At 38.6% G+C, this 24,808-nt stretch overlaps 2 protein-coding genes across 7 annotated transcripts in view; one reads left to right on the top strand and one right to left on the bottom strand.

Moving 5' to 3' along the window:
• LOC124799286 (DNA-binding protein P3A2) overlaps positions 1 to 21,350 on the bottom strand; it is a 152,517-nt gene extending 131,167 nt beyond the window's left edge. The window contains 5 exon segments of the mRNA XM_047262863.1: positions 345 to 369; positions 371 to 568; positions 9,496 to 9,618; positions 11,779 to 11,874; positions 21,234 to 21,350. Of these exon segments, the coding sequence (XP_047118819.1) occupies positions 345 to 369; positions 371 to 559 (214 nt within the window). The 5' untranslated portion in view covers positions 560 to 568; positions 9,496 to 9,618; positions 11,779 to 11,874; positions 21,234 to 21,350.
• Positions 21,351 to 21,768: 418 nt separating this feature from the next.
• LOC124799290 (5-demethoxyubiquinone hydroxylase, mitochondrial) overlaps positions 21,769 to 24,808 on the top strand; it is a 64,603-nt gene continuing 61,563 nt past the window's right edge. The window contains exon 1 of one of the 6 annotated variants that reach the window (XM_047262870.1): positions 21,769 to 21,850. Coding sequence is in view for 1 of the 6 variants with exons in the window: in XM_047262868.1 (XP_047118824.1) it covers positions 22,070 to 22,093 (24 nt within the window). In the remaining 5 variants the exon portion in view is untranslated. The other 5 variants (XM_047262874.1, XM_047262868.1, XM_047262872.1 and 2 more) reach the window with 5 other exon arrangements.

Raw genomic sequence — 24,808 nt, 5'->3', positions numbered from 1 at the left:
AGTGATTAGTTTCTTGGGTTTATAAAAAACTTGGTCATTTGAGCTTACATTTGAGACAAATATTACCAGCACCATGATGGGGTGAAATGTGTTATGAATCACCAAAAATGTACAGACATTGATCGGAAATATTACCAGCACCAGGAATTAAGCTTCAAAGCTACATATCTAACATAGTTATGTTAGAAAGACCAATGTTACATGCCAGTTATGAATGAAGAAGTAACTGACCATCTGTTACAGAAAAATTGGGTGACCATAACCAATATCCCCCAGTGGACCACCGCAAGCACAAATTTATAAACGTAATAAAACTAAAGACAAACAAAGCAAAGTGAAATCACCGTGTGTCTTTTGCCAACCTGCTGCGGGCGAGCTGCGCTGTCACCTCATCATTCATAGCAGCGGCCATCAAGTCACCGCCTTCGACATATTGCGTGCTAGAGCCTGGGGAAGATGGACATCCGTCGTCATCTTCCTCATCAGTAACTACAGCGTGAGCATGTGCTGTGTCTGCACCATGCAGCACAGTCAGCGAATCTGCTGTCTGTGCATTCATTGCAGACTCCTGTGGAAGCAAATAATTCATCTCAACACTCACTGTTCAGATTTGTGATAAGACTACCAACAGGTTCAGGATAAGAACAAAGCATTATTTGACATGGAAATACAACTTTATGTGACATTACATAAATATCAGTAGGGCAAACTACTTCATGCATATTAATATGTCATTCTATGTTTACTGCCACACCAACAACTTTGTGACTACATTTAAGTTTCTCCAGAGATACACACAAGCATACCAAGTTTTTTTTATACTTAAAAAAACATTTGTGTCACTTAGCAGTCCAATCAGAAATGTAAGCAGTTACTAATGACATTATGTAAGAAATGTCTGGTGAGGTATTAAGAAAAGAAAGGAATCTGAAGATTTTGTTTCATTACAAGATATCAGAGTGGACGGAAAAGAAGTGCAAAAGGTGTCAGCAAAATAATTTACATAATGCCTGTGAAAGACAAGAAATCACTCAAAACTAGAAAAATGTTGTAATTGTTATAACTCACAAGAAATATAACAGACAAGAAAAAACAGCTGCAGGTCAAAAGTGCTCCCAGGTGTCAGGCCTTTCCTTAAGCTTACTTGGCCGTAAGAGTGTCTCAGTTGTTAAGAACAACTGTATGAAAACTTCATGCATGATCCAGCATTTTTCCTCACATCTCAGTATTCGTTGATAGCTGGTTCCCACCCAAACAGCAATTGCTTTCTTATAGTAAGAGATATTTGTACCAAGTTCAGTTGAAATTGGTTCTGTGGTTTAGGAAGAGATGTGGAACATTTATTTTTTAAACATTGTTCTTACAGGTTTATCACAGGGACCGAGAAAAATGTTCATAGAAAGAAGGAACTGCTTAAAAGTGGACTTGTTAATATGGGGTTTTACTGTATCCCTGACACGAGTCATTGACAGACGTAGAAGTAACTTCTAGCATGTTCCACAGAAAGTGTAATGTGACCCATGATGTTTGTATTGTATATTAATGTCCTCACAGACAACAATAGTAACCCCAGACTTTTTACAGATGACACAGTTATCTATAAAGAAGCACTATCTGAAGAAAGCTGCACAAATGTCCAAACAGATTTTGATAGGATTTCAAAGTTGTGCAAAGGCTGGAAACTTATTTTAAATGCTCAAGAAGGTAAAAATATGCACCTCACAAAACACAAAAATATATTATCCAATGACTACAGTATCAGTTACTAATGACCCATTACTGGAATCAGTAAATTCATACAAATGCCAGACCAAAATAATGTGTGGGGATGTGAAATCAAATGATCACATAGGCTCATTCATGAGTAAACAGGTCACAGACTTTATTCATGCATACAATACTGCAAAAATGCCATCAGTTTACAATGAATGGGTTTCTGCTTGCAAAATATCTGTGGAAGCCACTCTACACTATTGCTCAACTGTGTGAGCCTAGGACCCATATCACATACTACTAACGGGGGGATACTGGACGCATACTCGGAAGTGCAACACAAATAGCCACGTGTTAGCTTAACTTATGGGAAACTTGGGAGAGCGTCATGGAAATACTGAAAAAACCTGAACTGCCAGGCACTCAAAGATGGCGTCAACTATCCTGTGACCACCTACTTTATATATATATATATATACCTGTCCTTTTTTCCCCCTAAGGTAAGTCTTTCCGCTCCCGGGATTGGAATGACTCCTTACCCTCTCCCTTAAAACCCACTTCCTTTCGTCTTCCCCTCTCCTTCCCTCTTTCCTGATGAGGCAACAGTTTGTTGCGAAAGCTTGAATTTTGTGTGTGTGTTTGTGTGTCTATCGACCTGCCAGCACTTTTGTTCGGTAAGTCACCTCATCTTTGTTTTTAATATAATTTTTCCCACGTGGAATGTTTCCTTCCATTATATATATATATATATATATATATATATATATATATATATATATATATATATATATATATATATATATATATATATATATAAAAAAACAGCCATTAATGAGGAATCTAGGAATGCATTATACAGAGACAAGATTAGACCAATTACAGTGCACACACAAAGGCATTTAAGCAGCATTTATATGAACCATATGCAAATGGAATGGGAAGAAACTTTAAGACACAGTACAATGGGGCGTAATGTTTGTCATGCACTTCACAGTGGGCTGCAGAGGATGGATGACGATATAAATTTTGAAAATCTTTTAACTGTATTTCAACACAGCTGTACTAACAGACATTTAAAAACAAGGGACAGATTCAACCATGTGAGGGAAGTGAAGAATATATGTGTCAATGCTACAGCTTCCATTACATTTAATCAGAACTGTGAGAACTTCGTAACTGAAGGCGTAGTTAATCATGGCAATTCCCTACTAGCAAAATTGTTCTTAGCTGTCCTGCAGGACCTCTGACCAGGAAATTAGGTAGTAATAGAATGTATTTTAATCACTTTCATTTTGCTGATAACAATGAGTTTTTGCTCGATACGTAATGGAGATCCACACACAAGAAATTAGCAAGAAAAACAGGAAACAAACAGATGGACTAGCAAACACAGTGAAGTGCAAGACTTAATTATGACTGCAATGAAAATGGAACTGAGGTGAGCATGGCCGTTTGCCAGGCAAATGGAGTGTAGAGGGACCTAGGATGATCTTTACTGGATTCTGAGATATAAGAAAATAGAACGCATCATTGTCCTAACACAAGCGGAAAGATGACATTAAAATTAGAGGCAAGATCAAACATCTGAAGACCATGCTGCATGGGAAAGTCTGGAGACCTTTATTCAGAAATGGATGTCTAGTAGCTAACGAAAATGACAAGATGTTGGCAACACTGCAAAGACCCATATTTTAATGTCATGCTGACTTCCTTCAAACATGGTTTTATAATGGTACATACAACTTCCCTACAAATTACTAAATATTACAAAACTGCACATAAATGAAAAGAAGTATTTGCTCATGTTAGCATTCTCAAAGAGTTTTGAACTGTGGTATTATCAAAGCATGCTAAAGGTGGAAAGAATATATGTTAACAGAAAATCTTTGAGGCACTTCCTGTGAAAAAGACAGAGGCAATAAGAGCCAAATGTGAAATTCAACAGATCAAGTACAAAGGCGGTGTATGGGAAATAGGCATCTAACGCCAATGGAACAGGTTTTTTGAGAAAAAGAAATTGCATGTGCACCCCCCTCCCATCTGCTCCAGTTCTTAATGCAAATGGTGACTGTACAATATGTAGAATAATTATGCAGTTACTAATTAGATTTCATTTTCTTGAAAGACAATAAAAATTGTTATGGCAGCAAGTGTGTACCCTTGGAAATCAAAAACTGATTTCTAGAGAATTTTGAAAGGAGTATCATTTAGTGTTCTTTAAATACAGTAGCAGTCTGCTGACTTGTGGAAGGCACATGAAAACTGTTTCAAACAAATACTGTAATATTTTAACAGTGGAGTAATAGTCAAAGTAATTTATTACAGAACTCCAATTGTGGTTATGTTGGTTTTTTGTTTTGTTTTGTGAAGTGCACAAATTTAAATTTCTGAACCTCTAACGCAAGCTGCCTATCTTTACAATGCTTTGAAATATCATCAAGATCTAACTGAATATCTGTGTAGACATTTCATGTTGAAGATGGTTTTTGAGAGAGCATGACAATTGTTTGCCTGAATGTTGCTAAGATATTCTCCATCAAATGAAACTACCCTCTAGTCAGGATGCACCTTGCATATTTTGCAATTGGATCCAGTCATGTATCCAACAGCTCTTTTCTCCAGATTGATCAGTAGCCTAAAAGTGAATACGGAAGTGAATTTTTACATGTGGGTATCGCAAAGAGAACTGAGAAAATGGTAGCTGCATAATCTATAATACAAGATTGTAATTAAATTTACCCCCCCCCCCCCCCCATGAACGATGGACCTTGCCGTTGGTGAGGAGGCTCACGTGCCTCAGCAATACAGATAGCCGTACCGTAGGTGCAACCACAACAGAGGGGTATCTGTTGAGAGACCAGACAAACGTGTGGTTCCTGAAGAGGGGCAGCAGCCTTTTCAGTAGTTGCAAGGGCAACAGTCTGGATGATTGACTGATCTGGCCTTGTAACAATAACCAAAACGGCCTTGCTGTGCTGGCACTGCGAACGGCTGAAAGCAAGGGGAAACTACAGCCGTAATTTTTCCCGAGGGCATGCAGCTTTACTGTATGATTACATGATGATGGCGTCCTCTTGGGTAAAATATTCCGGAGGTAAAATAGTCCCCCATTCGGATCTCCGGGCGGGGACTACTCAAGAGGATGTCGTTATCAGGAGAAAGAAAACTGGCGTTTTACGGATCGGAGCGTGGAATGTCAGATCCCTTAATCGGGCAGGTAGGTTAGAAAATTTAAAAAGGGAAATGGATAGGTTGAAGTTAGATATAGTGGGAATTAGTGAAGTTCGGTGGCAGGAGGAACAAGACTTCTGGTCAGGTGGCTACAGGGTTATAAACACAAAATCAAATAGGGGTAATGCAGGAGTAGGTTTAATAATGAATAGGAAAATAGGAATGCGGGTAAGCTACTACAAACAGCATAGTGAACGCATTATTGTGGCCAAGATAGATACAAAGCCCACACCTACTACAGTAGTACAAGTTTATATGCCAACTAGCTCTGCAGATGACGAAGAAATTGAAGAAATGTATGATGAAATAAAAGAAATTATTCAGATTGTGAAGGGAGACGAAAATTTAATAGTCATGGGTGACTGGAATTCGAGTATAGGAAAAGGGAGAGAAGGAAACATAGTAGGTGAATATGGATTGGGGGACAGAAATGAAAGAGGAAGCCGCCTGGTAGAATTTTGCACAGAGCACAACATAATCATAACTAACACTTGGTTTAAGAATCATGAAAGAAGGTTGTATACATGGAAGAACCCTGGAGATACTAAAAGGTATCAGATAGATTATATAATGGTAAGACAGAGATTTAGGAACCAGGTTTTAAATTGTAAGACATTTCCAGGGGCAGATGTGGACTGACCACAATCTATTGGTTATGAACTGTAGATTAAAACTGAAGAAACTGCAAAAAGGTGGGAATTTAAGGAGATGGGACCTGGATAAACTGAAAGAACCAGAGGTTGTACAGAGATTCAGGGAGAGCATAAGGGAGCAATTGACAGGAATGGGGGAAATAAATACAGTAAAAAAAGAATGGGTAGCTTTGAGGGATGAAGTAGTGAAGGCAGCAGAGGATCAAGTAGGTAAAAAGACGAGGGCTAGTAGAAATCCTTGGGTAACAGAAGAAATATTGAATTTAATTGATGAAAGGAGAAAATATAAAAATGCAGTAAATGAAGGAGGCAAAAAGGAATACAAACGTCTCAAAAACGAGATTGACAGGAAGTGCAAAATGACTAAGCAGGGATGGCTAGAGGACAAATGTAAGGATGTAGAGGCCTATCTCACTAGGGCTAAGATAGATACCGCCTACAGGAAAATTAAAGAGACCTTTGGAGATAAGAGAACGACTTGTATGAATATCAAGAGCTCAGATGGAAACCCATTTCTAAGCAAAGAAGGGCAAACAGAAAGGTGGAAGGAGTATATAGACGGTCTATACAAGGGCGATGTACTTGAGGGCAATATTATAGAAATGGAAGAGGATGTAGATGAAACTGAAATGGGAGATACGATACTGCGTGAAGAGTTTGACAGAGCACTGAAAGACCTGAGTCGAAACAAGGTCCCCGGAGTAGACAATATTCCATTGGAACTACTGACGGCCGTGGGAGAGCCAGTCCTGACAAAACTCTACCATCTGGTGAGCAAGATGTATGAAACAGGCGAAATACCCTCAGACTTCAAGAAGAATATAATAATTCCAATCCCAAAGAAAGCAGGTGTTGACAGATGTGAAAATTACCGAACTATCAGCTTAATAAGTCACAGCTGCAAAATACTAACACGAATTCTTTACAGACGAATGGAAAAACTAGTAGAAGCCAACCTCGGGGAAGATCAGTTTGGATTCCGTAGAAATACTGGAACACGTGAGGCAATACTGACCTTACGACTTATCTTAGAAGAAAGATTAAGAAAAGGCAAACCTACGTTTCTAGCATTTGTAGACTTAGAGAAAGCTTTTGACAATGTTGACTGGAATACTCTCTTTCAAATTCTGAAGGTGGCAGGGGTAAAATACAGGGAGCGAAAGGCTATTTACAATTTGTACAGAAACCAGATGGCAGTTATAAGAGTCGAGGAACATGAAAGGGAAGCAGTGGTTGGGAAGGGAGTAAGACAGGGTTGTAGCCTCTCCCCGATGTTGTTCAATCTGTATATTGAGCAAGCAGTAAAGGAAACAAAAGAAAAATTCGGGGTAGGTATTAAAATTCATGGAGAAGAAATAAAAACTTTGAGGTTCGCCGATGACATTGTAATTCTGTCAGAGACAGCAAAGGACTTGGAAGAGCAGTTGAATGGAATGGACAGTGTCTTGAAAGGAGGATATAAGATGAACATCAACAAAAGCAAAACAAGGATAATGGAATGTAGTCTAATTAAGTCGGGTGATGCTGAGGGAATTAGATTAGGAAATGAGGCACTTAAAGTAGTAAAGGAGTTTTGCTATTTGGGGAGCAAAATAACTGATGATGATAATAATAATAATATAATAATAATAATAATAATAAAGATTTTATTGTCTTTAGGCCATTACAGCAATTGACAACGTCAAATGAAGTTACAATTTATAATACAGTGTGATAAGGTATTGACTACTTAAATATTTTAGCTTATATTACAATCAATGTACAGTGGGTCATCTGTTAGATTACTGCATTTTACAGTTGAAGAATTCATTGATATCATAGAATGGGTGGGCAATAAACCATTCATGCAGTCTTTCTTTGAATGTATGCTCAGGAAGATCCTGTATGGCATGTGGCAGCTTATTAAATAGCTTGTGCCCTGTGACTTCATAGCTATTTATTGATTTTGATAGTCTGTGGTAAGGCGTGTATATGTGTTTGATGCTTCTTGTGTTGTAACAATGTACATTTTCTCTACGTTTCACATCTTGTAGGTTCTTCTTCGTAAAGATTAAGACATTGTATATATAGAGGTTTATTACAGTCATAATTTTTTGTTTAGTAAATAAGGGTTTGCAGTGAGCCTTATGTGAAGAATTTGTAATTATCCTAATGGCTTTCTTCTGCAATAATAGGATGTCATGTATATGACTACAGTTACCCCACAAGATAATGCCATAGGATATTATACTCTGGAAAAATGCAAAATAAGATGATCTGATGTATGTTTCAGGTACACAATTTCTGAGTTGTCTCAATAAATAAATTACTCTAGATAGTTTACTACTAATATAGTTTACATGTTGGCCCCAGGATAACTTTTCGTCTAAATAAACTCCCAGGAATTTAACAGAACTAGGGTCATCAGATAGTGGCTTGTCTCTTAGAGTGAAGATTATCTGCTGAGTTTTATTTTCATTTAGCAGGAAACTATTTGCTCTGAACCAATATGCTGCATGAGTGAGTGTATTTTCAGCACAGGTTTTAAGATCATTAAGACTGTTACTGCTATGGAGAAAAGTCATATCATCTGCATACAATACAGTGGTGGATCTAATAAACGAGGGGAGGTCATTGATCATTATCAGAAACAGGAAGGGCCCCAGTACAGATCCCTGAGGCACACCTACTCTAACATTTTCTATGTTTGACATTTCCTTACCAACACAAACTACCTGTTTACGGTTGTTGAGATAAGCTTTTAATAGTCTGAGACTGTTTTCTTTGATGCCGTAGAATTCTAGTTTCTCTAGTAGTGGCATGTGCTCAACACAGTCGAAGGCTTTGCTTAGGTCACAGAATGAGACCTGAGCAAAGCCTTTGTTCTCAAAAACTTTGAGGATGTAACTGACTACCGTGTTGATTGCATCAATGGTCGACAGATTCTTCCTAAACCCATATTGTGTAGCATTAATTATTCCTAGATTCTCAAAGTGAGATGATAATTGTTGATACATGATGCATTCTATTACCTTGGAGAATGTGGGTACTATTGAAATAGGCCTGTAGCTAGATGGAGAGTCTTTATCTCCCTTTTTGTATACTGGGACGATCCTAGACAGTTTTAACTCATCAGGAAAATATCCCTCAAGTAAGCACTTGTTTATACAATGGGTTAAGGGGTAGAGAATGCAGTCACACACTTTTTTTAGCAGGTTGGATGATATGCCATATATATCCAAGCTATCAGTAGTCATGGTCAAAGTAGAGAGGATATAAAATGTAGGCTGGCAATGGCAAGGAAAGCATTTCTGAAGAAGAGAAATTTGTTAACATCCAGTATTGATTTAAGTGTCAGGAAGTCATTTCTGAAAGTATTCGTATGGAGTGTAGCCATGTATGGAAGTGAAACATGGACGATAAATAGTTTGGACAAGAAGAGAATAGAAGCTTTCGAAATGTGGTGCTACAGAAGAATGCTGAAGATTAGATGGGTAGATCACATAACTAATGAGGAAGTATTGAATAGGATTGGGGAGAAGAGAAGTTTGTGGCACAACTTGACCAGAAGAAGGGATCGGTTGGTAGGACATGTTCTGAGGCATCAAGGGATCACCAGTTTAGTATTGGAGGGCAGCGTGGAGGGTAAAAATCGTAGAGGGAGACCAAGAGATGAATACACTAAGCAGATTCAGAATGATGTAGGTTGCAGTAGGTACTGGGAGATGAAAAAGCTTGCACAGGATAGAGTAGCATGGAGAGCTGCATCAAATCAGTCTCAGGACTGAAGACCACAACAACAACAACAATTAAATTTACCAACACTGGTACTTAAAAATCTCCTTTAAAATAATAAGTTATTTAAGTGACTTATAAGCCTGAAACAATAATAGTTCCTGGCTGTTTTCTGCATACTTACCAGATATCTCTCAGTAACTGCTTTACCAGTTCTAACATGTTACAGTGTCAGTCCATTCTGGTAGTTCATATCAGCATAGAATTATTAGCCACATGAAACTGAGAAACATGGCACCTTACTTTGCTGCAAGTGAAAGAAAATTCCAAGCTGAACAAACTACATATCAATAAATTTGTTAGGTCTACAGAAAATTATAACTGGCAAAAATTTTACAATCGGCACTAAACAAAAAGCATTCATCCAGCATAGACAGTATTCCATATAATGATAAGAAGTTCAAATAAATGTGTCAACAATGGTTATACTATGTATAGTTGAAAGTTAATGGATTAGGTTTTCCTGTTTCCATTCCACTAGCACTTTTCAAGGGCTACTTCACAGCTATCTTAATATATTTCTTATGTTAACAGTAGCACCACAATTGCCAATTTGGCAGTTTCTATATATTAGACACCAATTTTGTCCAACACGGTGCAGCATAATGCAATGGAGCAAATATATACAGTACTGTCCTTTATGTAAACTAACGTTTTGAATACCACTGTAGCTCTGCTGTCTGTTTTAATATCTTTCTTTCATTTACTTCCCTATGGCTAAATGCTTTGTACAAGTCTGAGATTACTATAAATATTTTCTGCCACATTATTAATACGCAAATACAACACTAAATTTCTGTTTATTGCAAACAGAACTTAGTAGAAACCAATTTAATTTACTTGCATATACTTCAAAAATTTGTTTCACTATTACTATCATCAGTTGCATCATACACTAGGAATAAACATGTTTTACAAAACTCACCACATTAAGTCTGTATTAACTTCCAACAAGAAAAGGTAGCTTTTTCAAATCCCAAACCAAAAGATCTGACAAAAAATAGCTATTGGTATGAATTATGTACTTCAATGCTGGCAAAATATTTATTGTGTGAACACAGTAGTGAATAACAATAACTATTATTACATTTTATTACTTCACCTGAACAATTTAAGCTCTTTCAGAACAATAGTTAACAGTCAGCTTCAGGAAGACTTCTGTAGGTGAATACAACTGATGCTCCTGATAATATACAAGGAGATTGCCACAGGCAAAGGAATTTGTCACATTTAGAGAATTGGTTTGAACAAAATGTGTTCCTGAATTATAAATACAAACAGAGAAACCATAATGGATGAATGGCACCAACGGAGACATATGTCCTATGATAATGGAACAAGGAAAGAGGCTCTCTTCCTCTTGAAGCTTTTTGGTCCATTTTATCACAGCTACACAGAAATGTGATGAAATCATGTCTTGCAACTGTGACATGAATACCGTGAAAATGTGATGCACAAAAGTGATATATTGTATAATCACAATACCTAGTGGAAAGGTTCGCAGGAAATTTGCAAAACCATTTAGGTGTTTCGTTTCAGAGAATTCTTATTAAATGAGTGGCAAGGCTTGCACTAAAACAAAGTACCTTCAATAGAGTAATGGAGATACAATGAACTCATCGAAAATTACATTGGTCCCAGTGCTTCTACTTCTGACTAATGGTGACTAGCGAATCATTAAGACATACTGGTAACAGATGCTGACCATGATGAATTTTGTCCATTTTCTAGCTTTCACACAACTACAATAAAAATGAATTGTTACTTAAAAAAAAGTTCTAATGAAAGGTGACATAAAAATTATAAAGCTACTACAGTTCACATGAAATAATGAAGAGTGTGTTACCCCTGCAAGCCACCTTGAAATAGTTAGTAGCTTTGGTGGGGATGGTGGTGGGGGGAAAGTGAGTGAGTGACAGGAGCAGGTGGGGGGGTTTACCAATACTATAAGGAGGGTGGTGGTACTTACTTACCCCTCTACCCTCTCCACCTTGGGGCAATCTGTGCTTGGGTCACAGCAAATGTTGTCTACTTCCCATATCCCTCTCCAAAGGGCTAAAGAAAATGTGAAAAATTATGTAAATATTTTTATTCCTTCAATAAATTATTTATTTCTGTCTATTTGTAGTCTTTACTATTCTTGTTACTATTTTTGATCTGCAATGCTAAAAGTTCTGTTTGATACACCGACTCCTTGGCACTCATATTCTTCAGTCATAAGACAAAATATCAGCTCATTTCTCAGATACAGTTAACTGAAATAACAGATTAAGCCCCCTTAGTACTACAACTTTTTGGATCTGCTACATTATTACCTATAAATTATTGTGATAAAAAGATTTTTTTTTTTAAATATCAGCTTGGTACATCTGTTGTTCTATATTAATATATCTATAATTATACGTACCACAAGGTCTCGAAATGGAATTTATTCCGAAGTGTGTCATAAGAATATGAATATCTTCTAGTTCACATTACAATCTGTCATGGTTCACAACCTCCCCTGTTATAAGGACAAAAAATTATATTAATAATGTTTTCACTCACCATTCAAAGTGCTTAAAGCCTCAGGTTTCAGTAAACACAGATCAAGACGAGTATCTGAAATGCTCTGTGACCATAACTTAACTGCCAATTACAACAGACACATTGCATTGAATAACAAGAACATAAAATTTAATTTAGCAAATGGCTGTGGCAAGAGACATCCCACCCACAATGCACCTCCTGCCAACATGATTAAGGGCTAATGATGAATCATGTTTCAGAGCAAAGAATGCCTTCTAACCAGAAGATTCATAATAGTAAAAGTGAGAAAACTAAAAAAGTAACTGACATCAGTTTGGCCAACAATCCTATAACAAGGTGAGAGGAATAATCACCTCAGTGGATAGGAGGAGGAAAGAGAGTGCGTATAAGACAGTGGCTATCACTCCTACAGCTTTTGCACACCCATTTCGTTATAGTCAGAGTGTTAAAGAGGGGGACAATACCCACTATTCATTGGAGTGCTACCCCTAAAATTGAAAATAGGATACAGCAGAAAAATTGGGCTAACCACATCTAAAAGACAATTAAAAGAAGAGCTGCCAAAAGTGCTAAGAGTGAGGACTCCCAAACCCAGTATGCAATGACAGGCATCCCAACTCCAAACAACCAGCTCTTGCACCAAAAGTAGTTTAAAATGTTATATCTGATAATAAAAACCCCTATCATGGAGAAAACAGATGACCACTTCAATTGTGATTGTGTCATCTGCCATCCTGACAGACAAAGAAATCTGAAGACCATGCTTAGCATGGAGAACAAAAAGGATGGGGTATTCCACCAGGATAAGAGCAACCACAATGTAGGGGTAGCTAGTTACATAAAATAGACCTATGGGTCAGTCTGGTATGACCAACGAAGAGGCGGCATATGATGGTGTATTCTTCTGGATCTTGACAGTGCACAGTTTATTAGGGGAAGCAATAGCCCATCAGATATCATTCCATCTCTGAGTGAGCAGAGGTTTCACCTGCACCTGAGATCATTGAACTAAATGTGGGATAAGTAATTGCTTCTCACGCCAAAGTTGGCACGTTAATTCCCTGAGGTACCCACATGACTTGGAACCCAGGAAGACAACTGATCAAGTGGTATGATTACGATCAGAGTGAAAATCATAAATACCGGATATCACCAGGTGACAAGAGTAACATAGGTAATGACATGGAGACTGCTCGCTGACTCACTACATACTAGAATGAGGTTAAGAAAGACCCATTTGTATTACAGATGGCTGTGTTAACAGCTATCAGCTCCACATGTTTCCTACAATGGATGGTATTTCTGTCAAGCAGGATATGTAAAAGCATATCCTGTCTTCCTCCAGTAATTTTCGGGTTTGCAGCCAGATCCCATCAACATTCTGCCAAGATATTTTGGCCCAGAGACGTCCGGCCATCCTCAGGTGAGTAGACGAAGTACTGAAGAGACCTGATGCAGTCAAGGTATTTATGGCGAATTCCATGCATGCAAATTGTACTGGTGGTTTACAGCACATGTGTTAGGAGGTGACATGTGCGAGGTAGCCAAGTAGTGTGTGCTGTCCTCAGTGGTGCAGTAAGTTTCCAGCTTCTGGGGCTCTGTAATTAAAGAACCCATGGAAATACGTCTTGTTGACAATTTAATGATCGTGATGATGGCTTTCAGCTGGATAAAAACTGGAATTCAATTATTAAAATTATGAGGTCACAGCGGAATCGACATGTTCAGTCAATACTCTGTGATTTGACTGTTCTTACTTCACCACTGAGGGCAGCACACACTTCTTGGCTGCCTCGCGCATGCCACCTAATGCATGTGCTGTAAACCGCCAGTATGATTCGCATGCGTGGAATTCGCCATAAATACCACGACTGCATCAGGTCTCTTCAGTACTTCGCCCACTCACCTGAGGATGGCCAGACGTCTCTGGGCTGAAATATCATGGCAGAATGTTGATGGGATCGGGCTGAAAACCCGAAAATTACTGTAAGAAAAAATACGCCGGGAAAATTTCAGAAGTCACGTCATATCTGTCATATTCACAGTTTTAGAGCCATCAGTGTAAAAGATGGTAGCATCCTTAAACTACTAAAAACTGAAAGGAGCAGACAACAAAAGGTCAAGGGACGACAAATCTTAGGACCCTGAAATAGACTGGTCCTAATTCATGGCCTCTAAACCAAAAAAGGGGGTCCATGGGAAAACAAGGGGAGTACATTCTATGGAGAAGCGGAGGTCCTGGCAGAAGGTTGCGAGATGCGTTCGAACTGGAAATCCCACCTCAAGGCAGGTGTGGATCCTTTTATGGAAAGAGAATAGGATATTTGGATGATCAGGAAATTATCAACTAGTGATTGCATAGGAGACCATGAGCTGATACTGAAGAGAGAAGATGCCTGCTTTGGCAAGCAGACTGTCTACATAACTAGTCCAGAAAGCATCAATGGCCAGTCATATTCCAAGATGATAGACTGGGGACAACAATTTCAAATTGAAGATGCTCCTGAGCACTGGTATGCACTGAAATCCCCAACTGGGAGAAAAGGGGTGGGTGGAAAATGGTTGGATTAAGGTTTTAATCTCAAGATAAGTAAATGCTCTGCCTGGAGACAAATGGCGATCATTAGGGCATCTGAACTTGCACTGCTATTGCTTCCAATTAGGTATGGAGAGGAATCCACTCCCTGCTGATATCAATGTGAACCAAATTCCAGCCTCCTCCAGATGCTCTCTTGGGGTCAGTATACTTCCAACAGAATATATGGGAACTTCAAAGATCTGGGGAATGGTCATCAGTGAGGTTTTTTCCTTGGAGAGCAACACAGATAGGAGAACAAGAGGAAATTAGTTGTTGTAGGTCTGGCAAATGACAGTAATATTCATGGCAGTTCCACTGGATCATCACGTTGAGAGTATCCTCATCAGTGGTGGAGGACAGTTCATACCCCCATATCACTGTGTCAACAGTAGCTGCAGATCATCAATGAACAGTGGTTCAGTATCTGACAGCACAAGCAAATCTGGGGCTGCCTGGGTCATAAGAGTAGCCTTCTGCAGAGATTTCTCCTTCGCTTTCACATCATTTGGTGGTCAATATTCCTCTGCGGGTTTATCAACTGCAGATGTAGGAATAGAAGAAGAGCAGGCAGCCCTGAGACCCACAGTCCATGGCTCCTCTAGCCACTGACTTGTGATGGATCTCTGATCTGTAGATTTTCGGGGAGAGAAAGCCCTGTCATCGGTAGACGCCAGAGGAGGGTGCAACTTCTCCTGCCAGATACAGGGAACGGTTCTCGAAGATGGTGCTGCAGGAACCATATGAGGGAAGAGCCTATCCCTGTGGCCAAGTTGATTTGAGCAACTACCAAATGGTCACAGTACACCAGATACTGCTAATGACTTGACAACAGTAGTGGCAAAGGTCAATATAATTAACACTAGCTACAAATGTTTTTTCGTTTTTTTGAGTTTCAAAATTTGAAAGCCCAACTGTGACCTGAGGAAATCAAAGCAAAATCTCAGTTTTTAAATGCTTTGGTTAAAGCTGAACGGAGATCCAGGGCCCAGCGCAGTTCAATCAAGGCAGTCAGGTAGACGCAGAGTTTTGCAGACTTCATGAAAAGTATTTAACACAAAGCTACACCTACAATTATCATTGGAAGTTTAATCATATGCAGTATCATGCAATATTTGTGAATGGATTGAGAATTTCTTGACAGGGAGAATACAGCATACATCTCAGATGGAGAGTCATCGACAGATATAGAAGTAACTTCAGATGTGTTCCGGGGAAGTGTGTGGGAATTCTCGCTGTTCATCATTTATGTTAATGACCTCGCAGATGATATTAATAGGAACTTAAGGCATTTTGCAGATTTCATGGTTATCTGTAATGAATTTCTATCTGCAAAAAGCTGCATAAATATTAAGTCAGCTCTTGATAAGATTTCAAACTGGTTTTGGCAACTTGCTTTAAATGTTCGGAGAGGTAAAGTCTTGCACTTCACAAAACAAACAATGTAGTGTACTATGACTAGAATATTGATGAGTCACAACTGGAATTAGTCAGCTTATACACACATGTGTGTAACAATTTGTAGCAATATGAAATGGAATGAACATATAAACCTAATCTTACATAAAACAGTTTGTAAACTTCGGTTCACTGGTAGAATACTAGAGAAATGTAAACATTCTACAAACAAGATTGCTTACAAAATACTCGTGCAGTCCATCAGAAAATATTGCTAAGTGTGGAGGGTCTCATACCAAATCTAACAGGCGATACTTAACATACACAGAAGGGCAGCACGAAAGACAAAAGATCAATGGCTTGTTTCATCCATAGGAGAGCATCATGGAGATGCTGAAAAAGCAACTGACACACGCTTGAAGATAGATGTGAATTAGCCTGTAAAATCTTTCTTACAAAGCTTCAAGATCCAACTTTAGGTGATAAATCTAAGCATATACTATAGCTCCTACATATCACTCCCATAGGTATTAAGCCAAAATTATACTAATTGCAGTGTACACAGAGAAGTTTAAGCAATCGATTATCCCATGTGAATGGAAGGGAAGAAGCCCAAATAATGGTGATGGGTGTAGATAAATTTTTAGGCCAGTACTGCCTCAATGTTCTAAATTTCAACAGCACCCAAACGAATTTCCCCTCATGTTGACTTACACCAATCTTATTATTGTCTGTAAAACTGTATCTGTACTCTGCAACCACCAATCTTATTGTTGTCTGTAAAACTGCATCTGTACTCTGCAACCATGACTTGTTAAATGGATGATTTGTTAATATCCACACTTATCAGTTAACACCCCCCCTCTCACCCAACCTTTCTTTTCTTAATAATTAAATTTTTCTTGAAGTGTGAACTTTTTTTTTTTGCCTGCATTGTGTCTTGCATGCCAGGAGAATAGTTCTGTCACTGTTGATTCTCCCAAAGAATCATTCCGAGGGAATGTCATCTACGCCAGTTGTCTAGTTTCAACTTGGATCTTTCAGTGTTTCTGACAAAGTACACTCACAGTATCAAAACTTGGCTCTCCCATCATGTTTAACTTTTTCTTCCCTTAATGTAGTATTGTCTTTGAGGTTGTTTCCTTTGAATAGTCCCCCTACCTGTTCCTTCCACCTTTCAGCCTTCACTGCCTTGCTTAGTACTTCCTGTCCATCTTAGCTCTTTGTATTTGTACAGTAATTCTCTTTGTTCAAAGCTTTCTTTTTATTCTCCTATGTGCAGCAGCTACCTTTCCCACTGTGATGCATGCTTCTGGAAATTTTAATTTCTCCTCAAGCCATTCCTGCTTTTTTCCATTTTGTGCTTTCTCTCTGCCCCCCGCCCCCCAAGATTTGTATGTTTGCTTCTCTCTCTCTTCTTCTTCTTCTTTTTTTTTTTTTTTTTTTTTTTTTTTTTAAAAAAAAACAGTTAGCATAATGTTAATGCATGCAATATTTTAGTCATTTTTAAGATTTAGTGTGCATGACTGAAGAAGTTATGCATTAGGAAATGAATCAAATACATCTTGACATGCATAAAACACTTGCCTATTTCTACATCAACACTATAAACAATCTGGCTTTAAAGTTATATACCACCATTTTGACCTCATTTACATAAAATTTTGTCAGTGTGTCTTCCTTAACTGGCTAACACTGCAAATAGGCACCACTGTACACTTTTACATTGAAGTATTCTGAAAACGAGTTTCACCCTCACTGTTACGCCCACAACTTCTAAATACTCTGAAATGTCTGATGTCTGCTTATTTGTTCTGTAGGGCCAATTAATGTGTTTCAATGTACAAATGGGATAGCAGTGGCAAAAATAAGTAGGACTACTACTGGTATATTTTTCTCTCATAAAACCAATGTTTGCTGCTACTGCAGTCAGGCACTTATCCACATTAAGTCATAGAGGGAGTGTGTCCTTGTCATTTAAAACAGTGAACAAATGTGCAACATCTTAGAAAGGTCTGAGAAGGATTCCAACAGTCAAGCAGATTAGCACACAGCTTCTGGGATTTAGGGAGTCAAGCCTGCTCATGACCAAGTATGCCTTGCAGGTCAATGGCGAGGGCTGGTGAGCCAGCCAGCCTGAACATAGTTTTCAATTAGTTTCCAAAATCCACTTGGGTAAATAGCTACATCCCACCTCAGGTACCCATTAAGCTGTAGGCAGACAGAAGGGATACAGATTCCGTCCTGTGGGTAGCGGTGGTGAATGAAAGGGCATCCAGCCAATGTCACTAACATTGAATCAAACCATATAACAATGCCAACCCCATAGAGGAGGAGGAGGAGGAGGAGGAGGAGGAGGGGGGGGTGAATTACAAGGGAAACTCCCCACCACAACCCCCTAATATTTAGTGATAAGGTGGCTCACTGGACAGCCTATCAAAAACTGAACACAGATCAAGCATGAAAACAGGAAGGAGGTATACTGAGCTGTCAAAAAAAGAAAAATAAATAATAATAAAATACTGTACACAGGATGAGCTGTGTTTGAAACTCTCCCCTGAAATTTATGTTTCTTTTCACACTATTATGAACTGTCCATCCGGTTACTGGAATATCTGTAGTTTGGGCAGTTTTAATACTGTATATTGGTTATAGAATATGAGTCATGTGGTAAGTATTAATATGTTACCGTTGCTAGTAAATGTGATGAATAGTGAGAGCAGGTGGGATACAATATAGTTTTTTTTAAAAAAAAAAAAAAAAAGAAAAAGAAAAGGTGTGAGCTATGTTACAACAAGGGAATTCAAGAGTCAAAACTTCCAAAATGAAACGAAACTTCGAAAAGTTAAAAAACATATGTTTTGACAGAGAATAGCAAAACTGTGAGATTTTGTAACTGTTGTCTTCATTTGTTGCAGCCTAAATCGGGCAAGGAGGCATATCTGATTCACATATCAGTCTTACAAATTAGGTGCGTCAATAAGACATTCCTATCATGGCACATACTGTCACTAATGCCATCTGTGACGTACCAGATGTGTGTTCCGGTGAAGGATTCGGTTGACTGGTTGCCTTGTCAATAAAGCGTTTGTGCTTCCCATTTGAAAGCCACTTCCTTTCAGCTGCTAACAGTAGTTTTGCAGAATCAACTGTCACTAAGCCCCTTCCTTACACCACGACACAGGCACAAATTTCAATATAGTGAACCACGCGGAAAATAAAAAATTCAACACCATGACCACTTAATCATGACGCTGTTGCTCTTTCACGCTGCTCTATGTTGCACTTCTCCTTGGAGTGTTTCTATTTTGCTATTTTTTCTTAGTTTAATACAACTACTACCTGTTTTCATGCTTGATCTGTGTTTGGTTTTGACAGGTTGTCTACTGGGCCCTCTTACCACTAAATCCGGGAAAGTGAGGGGTTGTGCATGCGATGAGGAGTTTCCCCCCCCGTTAGAAAGGTCTAAGAATAAACTAGACATTTCAACAGGCAATGGCTACCACCCACATGTCTTAGATTGTTATTCACCCATTTATTCATTGTGTAAACAGGATAAAGGAATATTATGAAAGGGACAGACTGCTACTCGCCATACAGAGGAAATGAGTCGCAGATAAGCACAACAAAGATACTGCTATACATCTGACGTTCAGCCAAAAGGCCTTCTTCTGAAGAAGAAAACACACACATTCACAAAAACATGATGGTGAGTAGTAGCAATCTATCCTTTTCATAATACTATCGCTATTCCATTCTGGATTCTGCACTGTTTGACAGGATAAAAGAAATAAGTTTGGTGACTGACATCTTACGATTATTACACTATGGCAATGAGAAGAGCCAAAGCACAATTTTCATTGTCCACTTAAACTGCCAATGCCAGTGCAATACAATGAAAAGTAATACAATAAAAAACAAAAATTTAGAATAATAGCACCATGTATCAGCAAATATCTGTAACAACAATCACTGCCTCCAACAATATAAAATACTGTGATTTTAGTAAACAGTTACAAAATTTCTGCATTATCATCTATTCAATGAACATGACAATGTAAGCTTCTTGTGTGACATTCTCCTATGTCAGGCACTAAGATTGTTTTCTTCTTTTCTATAATGTGCAGCAGATGTGCATATAAATAAATACAATACTTAACAATCTACATCTACATCCATACTCCGCAAGCCACCTGGCGGTGTGTGGCGGAGGGTACCTCTATCGGTTCTCCCTTCTATTCCAGTGTGAAACAGGGAAGGCAGTGATTTGTGAAAATGATTTACTGTTTGTTCGAAGTGCCAAATGTTTCATAATTTAATAGCAGCTCTGTCAAAAGTAATACTTCAATCTTTGTTCTTCAGTACAAAAAGCATTCAAAACAAATCCATAAAAGTCTATTTTGGCACTATGATAGTAATTTCACTAAAAATCTGGTTGTTTCACATAAAGGAAACTACCTTTCTTCTGTTTACTACCGGTCACGAAGTGAAGTGAAAGTTTTGACACTAGATCCAAGTAAACAATGTAGGAGACATTTAATTTTTTAATGCTTGTGGAAGTGTCTGTTTATCAATACGATAAAGCAATATGTGAATGTGCTGCTGCTATGCGTTATCTGTTCAACATTCAATGTGAAAATAATTACGGGTGGGAATAAAACTGTCTGGACTGAACGAACACTAACACCCTTCAGGAAGGGTATAAATCGTATTAGTGGGTGTTAAATAATCGGAATTAAATATTTTTGGAAGTATATTCGTGGCATTTCGTAGGAATTAAAGAGAAGATCTGATATATTTTAAGCGTAGTGATACAGACTGTGGATGCAAAACTTATGTTTATATTATAGTAATGAATGTATTGCGTATTTCCTCTTGAGGCTCCGTCATTACCTAATGAAACAACGAGAGAGAAGTGAATTTTTTCTGTAACACGAAAAAGGAGAACGTACCACATTATAAATTAACATATCGGCACAACAGTGCCCCATAACGACCCACAAGTGTTAGAAGTTTTATTTTATCATACGCTACCACACAAAGACCCTTAATTCAGTCAAAGCATAAGCACCACTTTTCAATATTTTTTTTAAAACCGTAACAATAGGCCTATGACAATGCTTTTCCCTAGATTCGAATTTCGCACTTCCGATGAGCAATTTATAATACACTGCACCAAATGAGCGGGAATAAACTATAAGCATGACGAAACAACAACATATATCAATCGTGAAAATCAATATTCCGTAAACAGGGCTGACTTGGAACTATGGGATGAGACATTATCTCGATTAGCAATCACCTTATCACTGTAATAAATGTCAAGTGTAACAGAAAAAGCTCTATTTTTCTTTACTTACTGAGAATATCACTACCGAAGTGATACACTGAGTATCTCGTCTTGTCTGTTCAAGGGGGTTGATAAGCCCATATTTGAGGACAGACAGGGATAAACTGAAATATGGCCACCCTAAATTCGAATAATTTAAACCACAACAGATTATGAACCATTATAACGCTTATATTTATGTTTCTCAGGCCTACTATCGGTTCAACTGGCGGCGCATAAGCTCAGCGAGTGCTTTTAACTTACGCTACACAACAAGAAATGCGCGGCACAGCACTGAGCAGGCCCAGTTAAAATCCAGATAGTACGGCTGCGTACGCACCTGCGTGAAGGGAGGGTCATTTCAACATGAAAACATGTCTCCGGTTCCACTCCGAAGAAACTTAGGGAGAAAGTAATCACGCCAATCACTAATTACGTATCTAAATGGTTCAACGACAGCACCATGTTTGTAAAACACCTATAGCTAAAAAATCCAGCAAGGTTCTATGAATATCGATCGAAACCTTACTTTCCGAGGAAATGTCCAACAAAATATTCACAGGCGCCATTTTGCCCGAGCCTGCGCACAAGCCACTTCAGCAGACGATACGAAATGTTTGAGTGGTGAAGCAGAAATCTGTCATAGAAGTCAGTAATAATCACTACCGCTATCGCACTATGCGCTATAAGACTTATAGACATACCTTATTGCCTCTGTCTGTGACATAGGCTGAGCTTTTGGTTCCCGCGTTTTTACTTCCTCTCTAAGCGCTCTCGAACGCCTGTATGTGTGAGTAGATCGCGCAATATGCCTGCCATCTATCAGCGAAAGACAAAAATTGTGTCAGACGCTGAAAAGTGTTTGTGATGGTTGTTGTTCATATCAAAACAGTAAGCTCGAAGTTTCGTTGGCTATCAGTATACGACCAATATTTTTACTAGAAAGCAGTGGCTAAGAAGGTTGTGCATAATTACTATCGGTATAAGGTTACTGAATGAATCAGATATACCGACGTATAAATTTGAAATGAGCATCTTAAGGGATGCTGCTTGTACGTAATTGTAAGGTGCTCAGATTGGTCTAGGCTGCAATCAAATATTTTGCTGCGGAAATTGCATATTCTATAACCGGAAGAGTTTCGCGGTTATAGTTGTTTTTACCGTTCTGGGTGTGTCGAATAGAAATGCGGAGTTGAGACTGGAATTGCCCTGTAACGCGAGGATGGTTTGACCAGTGAAACTTACAAGTAATTTACTCCATTGGAAGTAAGTATTGTAAGGGGTATCCATGTCAGTTGTTAACTGATGCGTCTACATTACTGATCTTTCGACATAACGTCCGCCGTCTATAGAGGAGGAAGAAAGCGCCAGGTTGTGTTTTATACAGATAATACCTAAGTTAAACTATAACGTTCAGCATTACTTCGTACGAGATTTTATTTTTTTGTTCTTAACGTAATTTCATCCATTCACAAATTTTCCGTCATTACCACGTAACATGCGTCATGTGGTAATAGGCAGTTCACCCAGAACTAGGTTCAAATTGCAGTACAGTTATTTTTTCCGTCAAAGGAAGTAAAATGTGAAGAGTCCTGTTAACAACCACAAAGAGGGGTGGTGTTTTTAGATATGCAAAATCTCACCAGTAAATTAGGTTTAAGTGTAAGCCAAAATGCTGTTCTACCTGCTGCTGATATTAAAGTTTCATGACAAAGTATGTGATTTTTGAGAACATAACCAACTTCGAAAAGAATTTGTTGTTAGGTAGTCAACATCACAGCATTTCGACATAAATAAGTATAATACTTGGCTTGCCTTCAGGAAAGTTTATAGGTGTTGATCTAGTAAGAACTGTCGTTTAATTCAGTGTTTAGCAGTAGATTTGTGTAGAAACAAATACACTATGACAGATGTAAGTAAGGAAAAAAAGTGCGGTTTTAAAGTAATTGCTGATTGGTCAGATAACTTGTTAGGCACTATCATGAAATGAGATGGAGCAACAACATGTAGCGGGGAATGCAAAAGCCAAAACTTGGCTTATTAGCTTCAATTACATGTCTATTCTGGTGCTGTTTTAATTAGAGAGAGAGAAAGAGTGAGGGGGGGGGGGGGGCGCCTTGCTAGTATTGTTCATTAGTGGCAATAGTGTTGATGGTTCTACAATGAGGATACTGTACATTATAGCCTATTAATAGCAGCTTTAGGAGCTCTAGTAATTGATCTATGCAGAGGATATTAAAAACACTTTATGTCCCCTCTTCAGGCACTGACCACTGATCACAATGCAATAATACAAAGGTGCTTGAGAGCTATTGGCAAGTGTACTGTTAATCTTTATTCATGTTCTCATCTTCAGTCCAAACAGTCCAAAGACGGGTTTGATGGGGCTCTCTGTGCAGCACGATCTTGCGCAAGCCCCTTCATCTCCGAATAACTACTGCAACGTTCATCCTTCTGAATCTGCTTACTGTATTCATTTTTTGGTCTCCCTCTACAATTTTTACCCCCCCCCCCCATCCCCCCCTCTCTATCTATCTATCTATCTCTATCTCTCTCTCCCCCCCCCTGCACTCCCCCCCCCCCCGAACTAAATTGCTAAATTGGTGATCTGATGTGTTTTATCAACCAATCCCTCCTCCTAGTATGGTCATGCCACAAATTTCTTTTCTTCCCAGTTCTGTTCAGTACCTCTGCATTAGTTACGTGTTCGACTCATCTAATCTTCAGCATTCTTCTGTAGAATCACATTTCAGAAACTTCTATTGTCTTTGTGTAAACTATTTATTGTCCATGTTTCACTTTCATACATGGCTGCACACCATACAAATAATTTCAGGAAAGACTTCCTGACACTTACATCCATATTCAATGTTAACGATCTTCTGTTCTTCAGAAACACTTTTGTGGCCATTGCCATTCTACATCCTTATCCTTTCTACATCGGCCATCATCAATTACACTGTTCATCTACTACTTTTAAGTTTCTCATTTTCTAATCTAATTCCATCAGCAGTACCGAATTTATTTCAACTACTACTCAATTATCCTTGTTTTGCTTTTCATCTGCGTCTTCATTCTGCAAACCTCCATTAGATGAGAGGGTCTCTTCCTGTTCCATTCACATATGGAGTGCGGGAGAAATGATTATTTGGATGCCTCTGTGCATCCAGTAATTATTCTAATCTTACCCTCAAAATCCCTATATGGGCGATATGTAGGGGGCTGCAGTTTATTCGTAGAGTAATCATTTAAAGTTGTTTCTTCAAACTTTGTTAATAGACTTTCTCATGATAGTTTACGCCTGTCTTCAAAAGTCTGCCAGTTCAGTTCTTTCAGTATCTCTGACACACCCTCCCATGGATTAAACCAACCTGTGACCATTCATACTGCTCTTCTCTGTATACGTTCAATATCCCCTGTTAGTCCTATCTGGTGTGGGTCCCACACACTTGAGCAATATTCTAGGATGGATCGCACGAGTGATTAATGCAATCTCCATTACTGTGTAGACTGATTGCCCTTCCCTAGTATTCTGCATATAAACTGAAGTCTACCTCTTGCTTTACCCATGGCGTAGCCTAAGTGATCATTCAATATCGGGTATTT

This window comes from Schistocerca piceifrons, chromosome 5, assembly GCF_021461385.2.
Source record: "Schistocerca piceifrons isolate TAMUIC-IGC-003096 chromosome 5, iqSchPice1.1, whole genome shotgun sequence".
Classification (NCBI taxonomy): domain Eukaryota; kingdom Metazoa; phylum Arthropoda; class Insecta; order Orthoptera; family Acrididae; genus Schistocerca; species Schistocerca piceifrons.
This window is presented reverse-complemented; position numbering and strand designations above follow the sequence as displayed.